Below are 20,789 nucleotides of genomic sequence, written 5' to 3' on the forward strand. Positions count from 1 at the left end.
ACTGCACAGCACAGACCTGTGGCAGCAAAGCTTCTAAATAAATAAAAATTTATGAACACGTTAAAATCCAGACTTTCAAATTCAACGAGGCACGAGGAAAGATCTGTAAAAGCACTCAGCATGATAACCTCCATTTCCAAAATCTAGCTGTAAGCATCACACGTGAACTGCCATATCACCTGAGGCCAATCACCTGCTGCACATTTTCCTCCAACATCTCACTCTCTATTTTGACTGGTGTCACTGAAAACTCCTCAGAGAAGCAATGCTGCTTGCTGCGCTTTCACAGTGTGCTACACCCAGGAGGGCTCTGCCACCAATTGCAGTTTTGTGTGTTGTTGCAATGATGGACAGATTCTTGCAGCATTGCAAACAACTGTTTTACAGGTGAAATTTGAAGCAGAGGGGAAAACTTATGGCAAAAGTGCCAACAGCAGATGGAAGCAGAAACAGAGAGAGAAAAAGGCAAGGAGACTGACAAAGGAAGTATCAAGAAAAGAGGGAGAAAAGCCACCAATCCTTTTTATTCTGACTCGCAATGAGATTTCAGAAGTATCAATACTGCCTGTTCAGATAATCAAAATATGAGGGGAGATGAAGCAAACAACTGTTCATGGTGCAACAAAAACTCAACAGCAGAGATTCAAAAGGACCCAAGGCAATGTCCAAAGCTGGAAATCAGATTCTATTTTAAATTAAATGCTTGACACAAGTAACAGTTTACCTACTATGTTTGAACCAAGCAACACTGCAACAAGGAAACCTCTGAAAAGTAACAGAAAGCATGACTCATTGGCAAGAACAGTTGAGTGCCACACAGTTCTTTCCTTCTGTTGATGATGCTCAGCTATGACTTCAAGCTATGCAGATCACTTTTGAGAGCTGTGGAGAAACATCTTCTGAATTCATTGGTCTGGCTTCTGTGCTTACCTCATAATGACCGATGGTATTTAGCTTCCTTATCCCATCCTCCATCACCTCTGAGGAACCATCAATATCTAACAATTCTCTTTGCTGCTCCTCAGACACAAGTTCTGCAGTATGACAGCAACAGAAAGCAATTACACTCCAATGGCATTCTCACTGTACTGATATTTGTAAAGAAAAACAACACCTAATTATTTTTGGACCAGTGACTCCCAACACAGCTACTTCTCTCTATCCTTGTGCTAGGTCACATGAAAGTGGTTTTATGCTCCCACACTTCTGATTCCTTTTCTGGGGTGATAGCCTGGGTGGCTTCCCTTTCAGCAGGTTTTTGTGTTTCACTTTGAGTTTTTAGAGGTGCTTTCACCTAATCTCTATTCTGCTGCACAATGTGTCCTGGTGTTAAGGTTACACTGGGACTAGAAGAAAGGTTCCACAAACCACTTCTAAGAGATCACTAAAATGAGCTGTACAAGACTGACATAGTACTTGTGAAGGGTGGTCAGGCACCTGTAAAGGATACAGACATCAAGACATCAGATATGAAAGTAAATTAAGAGCACTTTCCAACACAGTCTGAGAAGGTGAGGAAGTGTTGGCTGACCTCCACAAAGAAGTACTGACATCTTAGGGACCAAGTCTAGGAGGTGACAAATGCCAACAAAATAGAGTTTGTTAGGTTTTGTACTAGGGTATGTGGGAAGTGGTATGGTGGTGGTAGCTACAGATTTTGGGCTCTTGAAAACCCAACAAGGAAAGGTGGCTTGACTCATGTGCTGGAGCAGCCTTATTTACATCTGTAGATATTGTAGGTGACTTTGTGAGTCACAGGCAAACTATTATATAAACCTAATCTGACTATAAATAAGATTTCTTTGAAGGCTCTTCTGATCAAGGGCAACGCAGGCCTGTAGGAAGGAAGGAATGGAGGTAGGAGGAATAGTAGATAGGGACTAAAATACTTGATAATCATAATATGACATCTTATTCACTGACAAAACGTAACAACCAGCTGTACTTAAAGGCCAGCCACCTTACTTACCCCAGAAAAGCAATAGAGAAATTATAAATGCATAACAAATAGCATCTGTTTGGTAACTGCAATGCTAAAGTCCTTGCAGAAGTGAAGCAGATATAGCTCCAGTGTTCTAACTGGTAACATAAATGAACTAGTTTTTGCCTCGAAATTCCTCAAAAAAGCTATGTTCTGTAGGGACTCTGAAAAGAATCAAAGCCAAAGGTAGGCATTCCTAATAAGAAAATTCCACAACATTCCAGCAAACTCCATGAAGATACAACATAGTGACATTCTCTTACCAAGACCAATTTCATCCAGCTGAAGACCATAGAGAAACCCATTCTTATTAAAGAAAGCTTGAAGGCTCTTCTCCTTGGCTTGGCCTATGGTGTCGCAGTCCAGAACATTAACTGGAATAGTTTGACAGACATCTCCACTCTCATTTTCTGGGATTTTTTCAAAGATAATGTTCACTGTCTAGGGAAAGAAACACATGTTATTCTGACTTACAGGGAACATCTGGCATAGGAAACCTACAAACTCCTGACATATTTTCAGCACCTGAGAGATTTTCAGCATATTTATTATTAAAGTAGTTTCAAATAAAGATTATTTGAAGGAATTACACAAAGAAGGACTTAGAATTCTTTCTGTTCAAAAAAAAAGAAGAATAGATATATATAGCTATATATTTCCATGAGTGTATTTTGTCTTCTCTTTTGTGCAAATGTGTTTCAGTGATTTACCAAAAACCAACAAGAGACAAGGAAGAATTACAATGCATGTTCTAAAAAAAGCAGATCTTTTATGTAAAATGAATGCCTTAACAGCAAAACTGTAAGTGACAAGAGATCTGATAAGGTTGCTGAGTAAGTAGTCATGGTAAGCATGATTGATTCTGAGTGGATAGAAAGCAGTGTTAAAATGCATATTTACACCAGCAGATTATGTTGAGTGCCTTATATCACACAGAAAATACACCTCTCCTGGAGGTGTCTGCATCTGTCTGCCTACAGCCCTGTCTCTGGAGGCAGCTCAGACAGGGCTGCCACAGTAAAAAAAGAGAGCATGTTGCAGCACACAGAATCCCAAGTGGCACCAATCTGCACAGAAAAGTGCATTGTATTCTATTAGTTGTTATTTCAGGTCAAACACCCATGTCTGGTTGCAGCACCCCTGCCCCTTAGCTCAGAGCTACTCCTTGCTGGGACACAACTCCTGTGCTAGGCTGCACACAAGCTTTGTAGGGGCTGGAGGGAGGTGCCTGTGACACTGAGAGACCATCTCCAGGGAATGTTTTTTTTTTTTGTCAGGTCATATTTTTCTGATCGGTTCAGGCAGATTAACTGCAAGAAGGCAGGGAATAAGAGATGAGCACAGAATTGCTAGTGCCAAGCAATAACATCAAAAATTTCCAGTGCCACAGCCTGCTCTGTGCAGTGAAATCACTGTCCAGCTCCATGGACACAGATGTTCTGCTGGAGGTGTCTTGAGGCAGAATTAAAACAAGTGTTTTAAGTGCCAGCACTTGACTGCAAGTGGCATAGGAAAATAAATGTACTCAAACCATTCTGGCTGCTGAACTGTTCTGGTATAACATTTATCTTCTGACTGAAATGAGAGGACTGCAGGTGTGACTCTGTGAAGGACTGAGCATTAAAACAGGAAGCAAGTAAACAATTTTTTTTCTCTGCTGTCATATGAAGGACAGAACTTCTTTCCAGGTTGTTGCAGGGATAATTTTTCTATCTTCTTAGAAAAATGGGTAGTTATTAATAGCTGTAGAATAGTATTTTCTGCTTATTACCCAGCAAGAGCAGAAATTACAACATGCTGCTGGTGAAAAATGTAGTCCAATGCAACAAAAATTAACTTTACTCTCTCTACAGAAGCAAAGGGAGTATTAGAAACAGGGTTACAAAACTAAGAAGATCATGATTTCAGAAAGACTAGGATGCAACTGAAGTAACAGGGAACAACTTAATCAGGACACTGAGATGTTTAATTGTGAGGAAAATGAGTCCATGGGAAGGACAGATGGAAATAGAGACAAGGATATGTGGGAATTGCAGAAGGAGAAGCAGACTGGACACCACGCCTCAGGTTGGGATTTCATGCAGAAAATTAGTAAAAAATATATTGGCACAGCAACGAGGGAGTCATGCTTGGTTAGGCTCACAGACCAACTGAGCAGACAGCAGTCCTGTCCTTGACTCTGACTGCCCTGAGGTCATGGTCTTGTAGGATTAAAATGTAGACAGGGACTAACTGTATTTTGTCCTTGGAAAACTCATTTTAATCAGTCTTTGCACCTTCTAGTCTCTGAACTGATCTTTCTGAAGTAGCTCCTCACACTTTAACTGATGTTGATTTGGCTAGACATTCTTGGAAGCATTCCTTCCTTCTGATGACCCTTTCCTTCTAACACTGTTCCTACACTGCAATATTCATGTTCCTGCTTCTGCTTAATTTTCCACTCCTTTCAGACCATCAAGAGGAACTGTCTATTTCTCTTCCTCCTTTCCTTTTCAGCACATACTCTCACTGCACACTCCTGTGCAGCCTCTTCAGCCCTTAGTATATGAGAGCCCTCCCATTCCCACTCCACTCCACTGTAGGATGACAGGACTGCAAAAGGAAAGTAGTCATCCTTCATGTAGGTGGAATATAAGTCACACATGGGCTCCTTAAGGGAAAGTATCCACAGTGTGAGGATAACAGGAATGCTTTATAACTCAAAGAAGTGGTCAGATGGGAAGGAATATTTAAACAACTTGAAGTCTCTAATCCATAAGAGCCAGATGGTTTTGCTGATATGATTTCCTGCAGAAGTTAATCTTAAGTGATAAAGCAATTGATGGGGAGTTAGGAAAGCCAGTTATTATTAAGTTGTCCCTCTGCTGCTGAAGTTCTTGTAAATCAGATTCAACCTGTCTGACAGCACAATCCCTGGCTTTAGAAACCATTAGTCAGAAGCTGACAGTCACAATCACTGTATTTAGACACATAGTGTAGAACTAGAAAAAGAAACAGAAGTTATTGGAAAATTATGAAAGCCCTTTTATGATCAGCTCTGGAGGTCAGAAAATATATGAGAAACCACAGGAGGACTTGTGGAAGTCAAAAGAAAATAACATTAAGCCATTTTCTAAGCTCTCTCACTTTGCAGAAGAAACAAAAATACCATTAACTTAGGGAAAGGTTCAGGAGAAAATGATAGGACCTGGTTCAAGCTAATAATATCTAGAGATAAGACTTCATACACTAGAAATTATGACAGCAAGACAAAGTCACAGTACTCTTCAGAAAAGCTTTAACATGGGTTGCAAGAATTGTTAAAGGCTACTTGAGGAGAAGGTGGCACCTGCAACTATTTGTATAGGAACTAACTTGGAACTGAGCTACGAGACAGGAACAAACTTAAAAAAATGTATTTTCACCCATGCAGTCACAGAAATAATCACATTTGAAGACAGTGTTTGCAGATGGCTTTTCAGATTTGTAGTCTCCTTGAAAATTAATTTCACACAATTAATTATTCAGCAGAGCTATTAATAATCATAGCAGATAATAAATGAGATTTGGTTTAATAAAACAATCAAATAATACCATATTTTCTTATAATAATCTGGGCTATTCAAGGACTCTTATTCATTACCCTATGCACCAGCTATGCATCTGAACAAAATGTATTTTCATTTATCATACAGATGGAAAAAAACCAAAAAATCCCCTTATGATTGGTGAAAGGCAATTTATGTAAACAGTCAGTACCAGGATGTACCAGATAACAAAACTGCCTTAAAACTGCTCCCCTCTCCAAAACGGTGAAATACAATCAACAGAAAAAATAAGATTGATTGCATAATCCTTCTGCAGCAGCCAGAACAGTCACCTGTGAAGAGGTGATAAAACAGTTATAGACGAGTTAGCCAGTTAGCACAGAAAATGGTGCAGGAGTTAAATTGATGCTAGATGGGCATTACACAAAGGAAGGACTGTGCTACTGATGCTGCAGTATATAACACTTATTCTGTCTCTAATCCAGAGGACTCTCCTGTAGCCAACATCTGCACTGCTCACTTTTCAGTGAGGGTTGCTGTGTTCTTTTCTGCTGACAAAAATCCCCATATGTCACATGCTTTTAATAGCTTCCTTATCTCTCACCAAGTGTGACTAATAATACCACAACCATGATGTCTTATTAGAAAATTGGTTTCCTTGTCTCTGCTTTACTCCCTTACAGCCCACCCACTTTTTATTAACACCCTCTTTTAACCTACAAAGCAGTTGAACACTTTAAACAACCTTCCACTATGTGGCTTTGCTTCACTTTTAATAAAAGGCAGTTGGCTGAACAGGTGAATTAGATAATTTCTTCCCATCTAAAAATGCAAACACATTTCAGCAAAGCATTCAACAGCCTAAATGCCTTTTTAAAATAAGCAGTGACTACTCAAAAGAATGCCAGAGCACCAAGTCCACCACAAGAAGTCTCCCCTGGTTTCCCACAGGAGATACACCACTGAGAACGTCTCCCATTCCAGGTTAGCATTTTCAATTCAAAATGGAACTCTTCAGTGAAATGTTAACCCTCAGCTGTGGAGTGCACTTCTTCATCAGTCATTGAGCAAATTATCTGCTGAGGGGTGCAGCTGCTTGTCTGCCTGTGAGAAAGCAGGCTTGCTTCCTCAGCCTGAGAAAAGGATCCATGACACACCCAAGTCTCTTTCAAGGCAGCTTTATTTCTCAGTACTCAAATATAAGCACAGCATGAAAGAGCACAGCTTTTCAGCCTATACTTGATCAATGCTTTTAGAAGCACCTTTCCTTCAATTCCTCCACTTGAGTATGTACTTCAGCAGCCTCACCCTTTCTAGCAGAGAGGGTTAACAGTAGGGCATTGGGTGATCCAAGGTCTGTGGCCTTTTTAAAAAAGGCATGGGGCCCTGCCAGGGAACAGCTCTAATGCAATTCAAACACTACATGTTTCTAGGTTCCTTTTTTTTTTTTTTCTTTCTGATTACAAATGGCCTGAAATTTTAAAAAACCTCTCCTCATCTGTGCAGCTCACCCTGATTTTTAGGAGCCTGTCTGTATCCCGCTTTTACTGGTTTGGAACTGAATTCTCACTCCTGAAAGGAGAGATTTTCATGCAGGGCACCTACACCCTTGTTTGTACCCTGTTACTGATTTGAGAATTGCCCTCCCTCAGAGAGGTATCCCTGTATCTTCAAGTGCCTACACAGCTTAAAAAAATCTGGACACCAAATGTCTGCAGATTTGCTTCACCATCTCTATATCACCATCTTTTAGGCTGCATTTGTATGCTTTGCTCTGGGAAAATAGATTTTAATGTACTGCTATTGTAGGGCTGGGGAAAGGGGGAAACCAAAATACCAACAAAATACTGCAAGACTCAGAATACAACTGCAGTGAGCAAGTGTACAAACACACTTGAAAACTCAGATCAGAAAATCTACTCCTTTCAGAAAACAAAACCTGCAATCCTTTAGGCAGAAATGTTCTCCCACAGTAAGGAGAAAACACTTGGTTCCCAGTCTGTAAGCTCACAGGTCCTGCATGTCAATGCAGAGCATCTCAAGTGGAGTTGACAGAAGAAAGCTGACTACTTTCTCTTTAGCCTCCTGTTAAATGTTATTTTTGAAAAGAAAATGTGCACAGCTGGCTTGCTTGCACAGCACAGTTTTAGCTTCCAGCGTAAATCTCAGATACACCACCAAACAGAACTGTTTCCCAGTCCAGCCAGAACTACAGTCCTCAAACTCCATCTCTGCAATTTTATTGCAGGATCCCTCTCTCCTTTTGTGATCGTTTTAAAGGGAACATTCAGCACTTCTCAGCTAAGGCCAAGGAATGCTGCACATAAACAGGGAAAATTTATCTAGATTAAACCTATAGCCGTGTCATTATCTCCTATTCAAAAGCAGGAATACAAAGTACAAAGAGAGGAAACGAGGTTCAAGAAGGGCTGTGGGCTCTCACTTCCTCATCCATCTGCAGACAGTGTTCCACAAGCCATAGCAAGTCCTTCAGACCACTTACCTTTTCTCCCCTTCACTGCAGTCTGACTACATGACCCTATCAGTGACTGCATACATAGAAGTAGCTCTGGAAAAAGTATTTTAAGTTCTTCAGCAGTTTCAGAGTCAAGGGGCCCCCATCCCCCAAGGGGCTCCCAATTTGAATGTGTGCTATAAATAAGAAGTCAATTACTTCCACAGGACCAGACATTTCTGTACAGTCTACTAGTAACAGGCATTGAGCTTGCTTGAAACTTGTTGCTCTACATCACTACTGCGTTTTGCATCCTATGGATACATATAGCAACATTTTAAATTTACTCTGGATTTCAAATACATACCAGAATACAACACGCAAACAAGGAAACTAAAGAGCTTGGATTATGTATTTGATTTTCAGTCACAAACTTTCTTTCCAAATGCACTTTCTGGTAATTTTGCTTGAAATACCTTCAAATGCAGCCTCTAACAACAGCTTTGTAAGAAGAAGACTTGATTATTACTTTATCAGTTTGAAGTTTGCAGTGGAAAGTGAAAATTCAGAAATGATTCACAGAAATGCTGCCATTTCAGTGAGTTTCCTATGTGGCCCAGTGAGATAAGTGCAGTGGACTGCTGACCAGACAAATTTTCCAGGGTCATGTAATCTACTCCAATATACAGCATCTTAGTACTTCCAAGTTCTTGCATTAAAACAGAAGACAGTCAGAGCTGGAAACTTCACCCCTACCAGAGACTTAGCACATGTCTGAAAAGGACTGAATTCTCTTCCAAAGCCCCCAGCACTTGAGCTGCCTTTGCCATGGCCGTTGCTGCCTGCCAATTTCTGCTCCCAAGGTGTGAAGCCCACTATTCAGCAGCATTTCTCATACTCCTCTCACGTCATGTAACTGAGTGGAAGCCAGGAGTTAAGAAGCAAGGAAGCTACAAAAATGACTGGAAACACACATTTTTAAGTTCTCAGACCTAAAATCACTTGGAAATTCTGGAGCAGAAAAGTGCTCTGATTATTCTGAAAACCCTTTTCAGACATCCTACTCTAAAAATCACAATTTTTACATGCTCCAAAGTGCAATAACCCTGCTATCCCTTCTCATCTCAGTGTCACAATGACAATCAGTAAGAGAACTCCAGCTTTCAAAGACATTTGGGTGCGACTGGAAAACAGGAAGTACTTCTTAGGTGCATTGAGAAATGCAAAAAATCTATGGTAAAGTTCAGAAGTTTAGCTAGACTTCCCAGATATCTTGTTTTTAATCAAGCAACTAAGTAAAATCCACCATGTTGTAAACCTTGCTAATTTGAAGCTTGCTTTGGTGCTAATAATATGGAAACCCACAGCAAATCATTGCCTGAAGATTAGCCACAAGTAAATACAATAGAAAAATAAAACCTCTGCATTCCATTCCTTCATTCATTCATAAAGTGTAGTTTAGTTTCAATTCTAAGCATATTTATATTTTTGTAGTATACTTTAAAATACAAAGCATTTTTTAATACCCTGATACTTCATTGAACCTACTCTGGTGATTAATTGCATGCTGTGAAGTAAGGAATAAGTGAATATTTTTGAAACGTCCATCAGTGAAACACCAGCTAGTTAAACTCTTAGCATGTTTGGAAACTTTGTCAGCAATAACAATTTTACTATCTGGGTACTTAACCACTACCTTAGTGTCTTAGGAGCCTTATTCTATGAGCTTCTTAGAAACAGAGAAAACATTACAGCTGTTCATGCCTGGAGGGAACACAAGCTGGCAAACATACCACTGTTTTGAATTCAGACACTTGCCACAGCAGCCAGTCTTCATTAAGAGTGTACAGGGCTTTGCAAGTTATTGCATCAACAGGTCCTTTATTTATCCTCTGATTGAGGGTTGTCACCAGCAAATAGAAAGGTTCACCAATTGTCTCCTAGGACAGGAAAGCAATGCAAGAAATATTTATTTTTACAATCATTAAATGAGCATGAATAACTAGGGGAAAAAACAATCAAGTGTAACAAATGGTGTTACTTTTTTTTAAGTAACTCATTATCATGCAATTAGAAAAGAAAATCTCTCCAAGCAGATTTATCTAGTTATTTGTTTAACCTCCATCTTTTAGTGTGAAGGTCTCATGCAAATAGCAAGGGACATCTGGAGTGAGTGGCAAGATAGCTCACAGCCCCTTGCTGTGCATAAGCACACTACAGACAAGCTGGTCCTACTCCACCTGGCAGACACTTCCTAGTTCCACCAAAGAGTGGGTGGGGGGTGAGACATGCACATGTTCACATGCATACTTCAGCTACTTCTTCCATTTTCAGTCTTGTGAGAAAATAAGCTAACAACCAGTTTCCTTTTGAATTGTGTGTCTTTTTTGTCTCTGAAAAATGTCTTGGGAGCAACCTGGTGGGACTTACCCTGGTGTATCAGCAAAAGAGGAAATGAAACTGTGGATTTCCTCTCCTGCCTACACCGCAGGGCTCAGGAAAGCACCTGAGAAAGGAAGGATGTATCTCTATTTCCACGTGACACCATTCCTTAGCAGCCTGGCTAAAGCATCTCACTAGCACAGCACTGTAAAAATGTCTGGTCTATTGAGAATGTGTCTCTGGCAGTTCCTTGGCACTCTCCTCGGTTCCAGGAAACTGCTGTGAGCTGCTGAGCCTCTTAAACAATTCTGCTGCTGCATTAACGCAAGCACGGATGAGAGTGATACCAACAGTGTGATAGCATCACATTGATAAGAGAGACAGGAAAACTAACCAAGCACTGAAACCAAGAACAAAGTGCTATCAAGTTACTAAAACAAACATTAAAATGAAAGAAAATGCTTATTAAGTTTTAATTTGAAGTAATTTAAGTCTTGAAATCTGCAACACTGCTTGGAGGTTGAAAAGTTTGGAAACAAGTTTAGTTTTCCAAAGGATGGTATTCCCTAAATCTCCATTTCTTGGTAACTTTCCAACAATTTGCACAGATGGGTACAGCTGCATTTTAACAAGTGTACCTTTTACTATGATCACAATACATCTGACTGGGCTGAAATGCTTGGTATGAGAAAAGGATATGCTGGAATTACAAAATTACCCAAATCTTGCCCAAATACATGACACAATCATTGCTTGGAGATGTGCTTTTTTTCCTGCATTCCAGTGATGAAACTAGAAGAGCACACACTCAAGGCTAAATGCTAGATTGAATGCTTTAAACTTATCCCTCTAACAGCTCCTATGAAAAAAAATCAATTGAAGAAATTATCTTCATATCTTATGTAGTGAAAAGATGTACACATACCCGGAGAAATCCAGAAAGGCAGACAGACATCCAGTTTGTCAGCAATTTTTCTACCACAGATTCGGTTCGTCTGAGCAGGAGTTTAGGCTGTAGATTGCTCGATTGCTCCATCAAGTCCCTTGTCAATACTTCCAAAATATGGGTCAGATAAACTAGCTTAGTTTGTAATGCAATAGTCAAGAAGGATGCAAACAAGCACCTGTGGGGGAAAAAAATAATGTTATAATACTGGAATTTCTCTTCCCAGTCATCTTTAACAAATGAAATACACTTTAGTGCAGTTCATACCCTAAGTTCTCCCTCCTCAGATACATAAGCTGTCCACTGTTCTCTATAAAAATATAAAAAATGCAAGTCCATCTGCTCTTGTGTTTATTTTTTAAACACAGAACGTGTGTCTCTAAATTTAATTCTGCAGAGCAACACCTACTTCAGTGACAGAACGTTTCTAAACTGTAGAAATGTTGATCTAACTGCAGTAAGTGTGTTTACAGTTTTGAACTGAGTTTTCCTGCTCCTTTGCTGCTTTGTTTATATGTACAAACATCCCAATTTCTCTTTAATTGCTTGTTTTAATGGCAATGTTTTTTCTTCCTCAGTGTGTGCAGATGGAGAAGGAAAAATGCTCCAGAGTACTGCAAGCTTGTTTTGCAAAAAGTAGAAAATACATTTGTGTGCTACAACCCGTGTTGTTTTTGCCTGCTAACTCTTTCTCTTGAAGATGATAAGCATAATCATACTATACCTGTCTTTCACTGAGAAATTTTTCTGCTTTTCAAGGGTGTGAATGAGAGTAACAAGAAAGTTCTTGTTACAAATTAAAGCATGCAACATGTTGAAGCTTTCATCCTTGCTGGTTTGGTCTCTGCTCTGGAATAGTTAAACAAAAATAAGCAAACTGTAGTTTGGCTATGATGGATTCTTAATGCTCAGAAAAAATGGAAAGAAACGTATGGGATAAGATCCTGGACTCATTCAAATCAGTGGGAGTTTTGCATTTCTTTAAGGGGTCTCAGGATTTTTCCAAAAATGCATTTTTGTTTGTGTACAACACAGAATATGCATGTGCAGAGCATATGTTTTCTGCCCTATACACAAAGCAATGCCAATAGTTAAGTTTGCCCATTATTTCCCATGATGAGATTCTGTTTTATTTAAATAAGTCAAATACACATTGGACAACAGCATCTTATACTTCAAACTCCTTTAACATATAAATCCATGTAGCCCTCCCCATGAAGGAAAGGGAATATACCAAAAATGCAAGCTGATGTATTCTAGGACAAGACAGAGAAGGGATACAATCACTCTTGAAAAAAACAATTAAGGCATATGACACTACATCAGCTTACCTGTGGCATTTCTTCACTGAAGATGGATGCAAAGCCTCCTGACTAAAATATAAGGGGATATTTATCATTCATAAGTACACCAAAAGTTTCTAACACAGGTATGTTTAAGACGCCAAGCATGTTTCTGATACTATTTGAAATAAAACAATGTAAATGCTGACTTCCAGCAGATACAATATAAAAAACAGACACAGTAACTTCTGCAAAGGTGCTGCCAAAGCTCACAGGAAAGCGGACCCGGTATCACCTTCAGTGTGCTGCGTGTGTTACCCGACACTGCTGAGCTGCACTAGCACAGCAGTCAACCAATGCTCCCCAGGAAGAGCTGTGTGTCACTGTGTGTGTCACATCTGCAAATGTGCTGGTGTGCAAGGGCTGCTGCAGGCTGCATCCTTCCTGGGTGGCAGTGACAGCCCCTGGTGTACAGGGCGGCTGTTAACCAAGTGACACTTGAGCTCATCTGCTTCCATTCATTCCAAGGCACTCTATGAATATTCACTAATGTACTCTCCAGGAGGTCCATGCTGGCAGTCTCCACTGAGGCACAGGTGCCACCTCACATCCAGTCCTAGCAAAAGCTCTAACGAAAAAGGAAGCCCCCAGTTCCCAAACACTTTGTCAATGCCCCTTGAGCAACAGATCTACACTATTTACTGCTATCTGCCTTATCTGTCATGTTGGCAGTCCCTAGTTTCCTTACAGAATCACAGAATGGTTTGGGTTATAAGGGACCTTAATAATCATCTAGTTCCAACCCCACTGCCATGGGTAGGGTTATCTTCTACTGGACCAAGCTACTTAAATCCACATCTAATCTAGCATTGAACATTTCAAGGGATGGGGCACCTACAACTGCTCTGGACAACCTGTTCCTGGGTCTTATCACCTTCATCATAAGAAATTTCTTCCCTATGTCCAATTTAAATTTATCCTCTTTCAGTTTAAAACCATTAACCCTTGTCCTGTCACTACAGGTGGAAAGTCTGGTAAAAAGTCTGTCTCCATCTTCCCTATAAGCCCCATTTTAACTGAAAGGCTGCCTTCCTTTCTGAAGGCTGAACAGTCACAGCTGGCTCAGAAATTCTTCATAGAAGAGGTGTCCCAACCTTTGGAGCATTTTCATCACCCTCCTCTGGACTTGCTTTAACATGTCCTTTTTGTGCTGGAGAGCCTCAGAGCTGGATGCAGTGCTCCAGGTGAGGTCTCACAGGGGCAGAGAGGGCAAATCACCTCCCTCAGCCTGCTGGCCACACTTCTTTTTGATGCAGCCCAGGGTATGACTGACTTAGGGCTATGAGCACATACACTGGCATCTCACATATAATTTTTCATCTACCTACCTGATTGCTCATCCCTCCCTTTCCTCATTATTCCTGCTCTATTCTACCCTACCAAACTCTTCTTCCTCTTCCTCCACTGGCTATTCCCATTTCTCCAGAACTTCTTTAGCAACCTTAACACCAACTACCAATAAAAACACACACACAAAATGAAAGAACCAGAACTGTGTTAAAGGTTAAAAATGTCTGTGAACAGGGAACAAACATTGGAGCATTAAGCCAAACAATGTGTGAAATTGAGGGAAAACAGAAATAATTAGACAAATTTAACAAGCAAGGCAAAAATCAGGCTTAGCATCAAGAACATCTTGAGAATAGGTATAATATCCATTTAACACCTACAAGCATTAAAAGCTATTAAGCCAGATTAAATACAGAAAATGGAAGCAGTGGGAAGCAAGACTCTTAAAACAAAGACGGGGTCCCTCACACTTAATTGTAGGTATGGGAGTCCCTCTTTAGCAACTTGTCTCATCCTAAGGGAGATGCCTTAGACAAATGGCATGATTCACTCTCCTGAGCTGCCCATCTCTGCACTGACTACAGAAGATGCTCAGTGAACAGATTCAATTTCCATGCTAAAACATCTTAGATTAGATGAGACAAAGCCCATCAATCACACTGGAGGACACAAAGAGTGCAATATGGACATCATTCAAACACATGTGGTTAGTGAAAGAAGTGGTGGTTTGTCACTTTGACCCTTCTATCAACCCTTCTGACACTCCATTGCAATATACACCCCACTGGTTTTTCTGTTCATCTATAGCATTTGTTCAGTGGAGCACTACTTTTCTGCCACATTCATAGAGCACAAGGCATGTCTGGATACTTCTGCGATGTAAACAGTAAGTACTTACCAGAAAAAATTGGTATACAACATGGTAAGTAACTTGCCTGACACTGTATGTTTGTAGAGAGCTAACAGTAGCAAGTGTACCTTCATGAGATAAGTATTTCAAACTGAGACAAAATCCAACTGAAATAATTTCCAGGATGTGCAGCGGCATGAGACTCACAAAGGCAAACAGGAGCCCTTCCCATTTGTACTTTACAGAATGCAGCAGAGTGTCAAGCTTTATGCCTTTTTTTCTTAACTTTTTATTTGCATAGAACACAGCACTTCCACTGAGTCAGCTTCTACAGACTATTACTGTTTTGACAAGGGAAAGTGTAGGAAAAGGTATACTCTTAAGAATAAAACTGCTATTTTAATGTTAATATGCCTGGCAACAAAATAAACAGAAAGGAAAGAGATGCAGGAAGTGAAGTGTCCTTTCCACTTTCTTCAATCCACCTGGTGAACCTCTAAAATTAGGCTGGGGGCATAACAGTAGTACCAGCAGACATATTCCCAGTGTCTTTTGGTGTGAGAACTGAACTCAAAGTATACAAGGATTTTGCATATGTAATTGCTAAATATTATTCTGAATAGTGTCTGGTATTTGGTGTTGTACAAAAACCAAAGGGCCTGATTCTGCACTATCACATGTATTTAACTTTATCACAACGAGCTTTCACTAGGATCACAAACAGCGATAAAGTGAAGCAGTGTGCAGACAAGAGTGCAAACTTGGCTGCAGCAGTGATGAGTATTACATGAAGCCTAGTAGATAATTCACATCAATTACACCCTAAACTAACCAAGTTTCTACTTACAGGTGTCAGTCATACAGGAAAATATCACCAGCTGAGATCACAGCTTCTGCCAATTGGATAAATGCTCATAAGCACTGGTTAACATCACGATATAATATAGAAAGCTGTGGCAAAGGCACTTATCAGCATCATAAAGTGCCACACATGCAAAAAAAATTAGTAAGAGAAGTAACACATTCAAGAGAACACCTCTTTGGTCATCTGATGCAGTGACACAAACTGCTCCAATGAATACTGAAAATATCTGCCTCTAAACTGAAAAATACTTAAGTACTTATGTAATTACTAAGCATTTGAGCTGCACCCCTTTGAATCAACATCTTCTCATTTCTGTCAGCACCTTGGTGTAGAAAGTCAGCACCATCTTAGAGCCATTTCTTCATCCCACAAGTCTAATTAGGAAGTGTCATGATGTTAGCTAGCATGTTAGCTAGCCTGACTGTTACTTTAATTAGCTATAGCATTGGAAGTGAAAGCAAGGGAACAAAAAAAGCAATGGATAAATCGTAGCTTAGTTAAGATGGCCTGAAAGGCAAGCAGCTCAGTGAGGCTGAACAAAAAGAAATGGATACATGCACAACCCTTGAAAATTCAAGAATGTTGTTTTATCTACAGCATAAAGGCTTGGCTAAATATAGAGATATACAGCTTTAAGTGTTCTTTGGTAATTCTTGATTTAAGAAAAGTTTCTTATGAGAACAAAGTACAATCATGGTGTAGTACTCTGTTTAATTACTTGATCTTTACCTTCCTCAATTTTTTTACTATTAGCTAGGGCTGACAGCTGAAAAACCTGCAGATATTTACCTCTGGAAAAAAAGTTCTAAGAGCAAAGTGTTTGTAGTCAAGGAAGGGAACCGTTCCAAAACTATCCACCACATCCAATTCATCCATCTGCAGTTCAGCAAATCCTGAAAAAGCACCCCCCATTCCCACCCAGAGAGTTAGTTTAGTTGACACAAAATCAGCTTCACAATTATAACTTGTCCTCAGTAGATATTTCTTACAAAACAGTTTCAGGGAAGAGGAGCTGTTTTTATAGCTGAAGCTCTTAGGAGCTGGAAAGTAGCAATCTACTTTTTTGTTGAAAGAAATACTACATGTAATCCTATTAGCTCAATGCTATCTGCTACTGCAGTGCATACAATATTAAACAGGAACTCTGATACAACACAAAAATATTCTAACAGCTACAAAAGGAAAATGTTTATATAATGTGAGTTTCTTGACAGTTTCAGTTCAGAAAACATGCTGCAGACCTACCCTCACGTATTTCCTTACGAATCTCATATTCCAGCAGTTCAAGTTGTTGACTCTGTTTACGGGTTAACTCTTTGGATTTGTATCTAGTAACTATAAATGCCGCTAGAAAGGAAGAAAAAGAGACTCTGAGTACAGAAATCACAGAACAGAAAAGTCCTATACAAGACATTTTATTTTCAAGAAACAAAAAGATTAACGTACATTTGCACAATTAGTTTTTTACTGTTGTTCCTGTGCTAGTACCCATGAGCCCTAGCTATCTGGATCTATACCACAATGTTTAGTAAAAATCATTCCATTTAACAAGGTCTTGAGCTGTCAAACCAACTTTATTCAAAAGTGCAGCAGGCCCTGCTATATACAGCCTGCACAGTGAGATACAGACTCTAACACTTCTACTAACAGCACCCTACTTGAGGTAGCACTGATTAAACAGAAAAACAGTTGTTTTGAACAGAAAATCCACTTACAAATTGTTAACTTTCCTAAAGCTTATTTAGAGAGAATAAAGGCATGATGCATTACTCCTTTTTAAAATGAACTTTTTTTTAAAAAAAAAAGGAACCAACAAAATGAACAAACCCCTATACTTATTAAAAGAAATGGAAATTTATCAAATATATAACCAGGTAAAAAACACTCAGAAAAAAAAAAAGGAGCGTCAAGAAGAGAAGGGGACAATTATTTACCTCAGTCAGTTTAGTAATGACCCACAAATTCATGAATGATCCAAATGAGACTGAACAGAAGCACCACAAACACTGCCTGAGGATAAGCAGTTTGTTAGGGAACATCTGCCCCAGGGACAGGAGGGTAGCTGAGCTCTGACAGCTGGAAGGGACCAAGCTGTGACACAAGGATGTCAGTTCTGTGGCTTGCTTCATGAAGTGAAAGTAAGTGATCCCAGAAGAACAGACAGAAATACTGTCTTGTAACATACTTGTGATGTGCTGCAGTCTGACAATCTGGACTTCACCAGCAGAAGAGAGTTAACTTTGTCCATTCTTCTTGGGAACAGGGTAAAATCACTAGACTGTTTGTGACAGTATGAGTATGTGTTTGTGTCACGATCATACCCTTCAGCAAATCAAAAGCTGATAATACATTATTGTACTTACCTATAATGACACACACCACAATAGGTAGCAAAATAAGAACATATAAATATATGTGTGATGATGTTGGTTTGACTTCATGCTCAAAATTACCTAATTTCACCTGAAGAAAAGAAATGGCTGTGTTAATAGAGGGCAGGCATTATATCAGTGCTTAAAATGACATTTAACCTATTTTAAAAAAAAGTATTTGAGGCACATAAGGACAATGGTGGATTATTGGAAGACAGTAGAGACTCAGCAAAATTCATATGAACCAACATTAACTTACCTTTTACTGTATTTGACGTTTAAGCAGGGTAACAGAGCAATGATGAAAAAAATTGGAGGTCCTTATGTACCACCAAAATTTTCATGCTCTTGCTGCAAACTAGAGCCCTCAAATGAAAAGCAAGATCTGGCCTCCAGCTGGCCAAGTGGCTCATGCATTCAGAGTTGCTGCTAAACATTTTGGCATTTTGAAACAAGGAAGGCATATGTTTGCACTCACAGTGTTACTCTGCTGAGCAGAAAAGATAAGACTCACAATAAGAATGAGGGAAGTAGAATTTTTCATAGACACCTGGCCTATAGCACTCTTCCCTATTTCTTCATAGAAGAAGTTTCAATCTCTTTATGTAGGATGTTGTTCCTGAAGGTCGTTAAAAAAAATGCAACATACAATACATGTACAACATGTACATGAACATGCTACAATACATGTAAAACATCCCCCAACAGTGGGCTTGTCAAAGGCAGGACAGGCATTAATTCTTAGGGATACATGAAAGTGCTGAAGTTTGCCAAATGCCAAACTGAGGCATTCACCACTGATAATTATGGCAGAAGAAATTTCACAAAGGAGGATCTGAAAGAGGACTGCAAAAGAACATAAATAAAGGGTAGCTAAAACTATAAACAGGCTAGACATAAAAATATGTTCTGACACGTAAAAAGAATACCACCAAGTGCCAGGGATAGAAATGAGCTTGAGATAATTGAAAAGGAGGGTTGAACTGAAATTATTTTGGGTTACAGCAGGAAAGGCAGAGATCTGGTGATTGCAATCAGTGGCTTGTCACAGGAGGTGAGCAGCTAGGGCAGCTGCAGACTGCCAACTGGATACTCACATCACAGCTATACACACACAGGCAAGCAAAAAAACCCCACAGGGCTGGAAGGACACAGACTTTGCGTTTCTGGACTACAGAAAACAGAAGACAAAGCAGATCTATTTCCTTCACCAAATGTTACTTTTTCCTCTGATGTTTCTATGTTTTCACAGTTCTTGTGCAAAATTCTTTTGGTCTGTGCCTTCCTAGGATCCCATTAGCCTTTTCCAAGGCTCAAATACATTACCCATCCTGTGACTAATACATCTACTTTTCTAGACTTGTCATGTTCAACTGAAGACTTCCTAAAGCAGAAATTTCTGTTACTCATCCTTGTTTATTGAAAACTGAGATGAAGCATTCACTTAATTTTCTCTTTATATTTTGATTATCTTTATTCTTCATCATAACCTTCCTATCTAGTGGCCCCACTTGTTTCCTTATCTTTGATCTTGCTTATGAATCACAGACACCTGTTATTAAGGTACATCTGAATTAATCCAATTCCTATTCCTAAATTAATTTCAGTTTTCCACATGACATTATAAAACATTACCTGGACTGGTAATGCCTCTGAGCTTTATGTCATCAGTAAGTGTTATAACCTCATGCCTTATTTTTGTGTTCAAGTCAGTGGAGATATTAAAGAATATCCATATGAACATCAGCATTGCCCAGAGTCAGCTCCCCACACATGGCATTCGGTTTTTCTAACCCCTGGTGCCCTCATAATCACCATGTTAAATAGTTTACTGAATGACTTCTGGGTACATGTCATCTATCACTTTTTTCTTGAGGAAATCACTCATCCTAGGAAATAAAGATATCTAGCATGATCTGCTTTCATTAAAAAGAATTTGACAATTATCCCATTTTCCACTTGCCTCCAGGTCTTTCATGAGTAATTCAGAATACCTTATAAAGTTTTACACAGAGCTAGGATTAAATCAGCAAGCTCAATACCAACTTCCATACCCAACTCAATACCTTCTTCCTTCTGAAAAACTAAGTCAAGAGATACATTTATTCTTGAGTCAAACTTATTGTTTATACACATCTTATCCTTTTTTCAGTGGCTCTACTTCTTCTATGATGATCTATTCATAAGGTTTAAAAGAAAAATGTGTGAGGATTTTCTACTTCTATATTTTTCTTACGTTTGAAAAAAAAAGGTACTAGAAGTGCAATGTTGCATGATAACTATGGCATTGGATTTGCTTTAGTAAAGTGGTGACCTTTCTGTGACAGTCACTTCTATGAAATTTGCAGGATGAGCATGTGATAGAGCAGGGCAACACTGATTTTTAAATGCAATACCAAACTCAGAAAGGCTTTCCACACCACAACTGGATCAGATGTCAGGATCCACAGATGGTGGATCAGTTAAAAGTGATAAAATCTCATCAACAGCTTTGTTAATCTTTACTATAAGCCATATACCTTGAAGTCAATAGAGTTATTTCAGTTTTGCACCACTACACACTACAATAAGAGTCTGGCATAATTCCCTCCTTCATAAATGGTAACCATAGCATTTTAAAAAAACTCGTATCTTCATCGTATTCATGGAGAAAATGTCTTAAGATGCAATTCAGCTTTGACATCCTTGCTAATCTCCTTATATTTGGGCCTGGCTTTGTGCCACATGCTCAAAGCATTTTAGCTTTCCCAGTGCACATTGAATTTCACCCCCTTTTTT

General features: G+C 39.4%; 1 protein-coding gene across 1 annotated transcript in view; it reads right to left on the reverse strand.

The window, feature by feature from the left end:
- PLXNC1 (plexin C1) overlaps nt 1-20,789 on the reverse strand; it is a 66,794-nt gene that overhangs the window by 11,256 nt on the left and 34,749 nt on the right. The window contains exons 15-23 of the mRNA XM_062491442.1: nt 18,003-18,102; nt 16,885-16,986; nt 16,429-16,532; nt 12,623-12,664; nt 12,016-12,140; nt 11,271-11,469; nt 9,757-9,903; nt 2,245-2,422; nt 931-1,034 (exon numbers count right to left, since the gene is read on the reverse strand). Of these exons, the coding sequence (XP_062347426.1) occupies nt 931-1,034; nt 2,245-2,422; nt 9,757-9,903; nt 11,271-11,469; nt 12,016-12,140; nt 12,623-12,664; nt 16,429-16,532; nt 16,885-16,986; nt 18,003-18,102 (1,101 nt within the window). The remainder of the gene's footprint in view (nt 1-930; nt 1,035-2,244; nt 2,423-9,756; nt 9,904-11,270; nt 11,470-12,015; nt 12,141-12,622; nt 12,665-16,428; nt 16,533-16,884; nt 16,987-18,002; nt 18,103-20,789) is intronic.

Source organism: Cinclus cinclus, chromosome 4 (assembly GCF_963662255.1).
Source record: "Cinclus cinclus chromosome 4, bCinCin1.1, whole genome shotgun sequence".
Lineage (NCBI taxonomy): Eukaryota > Metazoa > Chordata > Aves > Passeriformes > Cinclidae > Cinclus > Cinclus cinclus.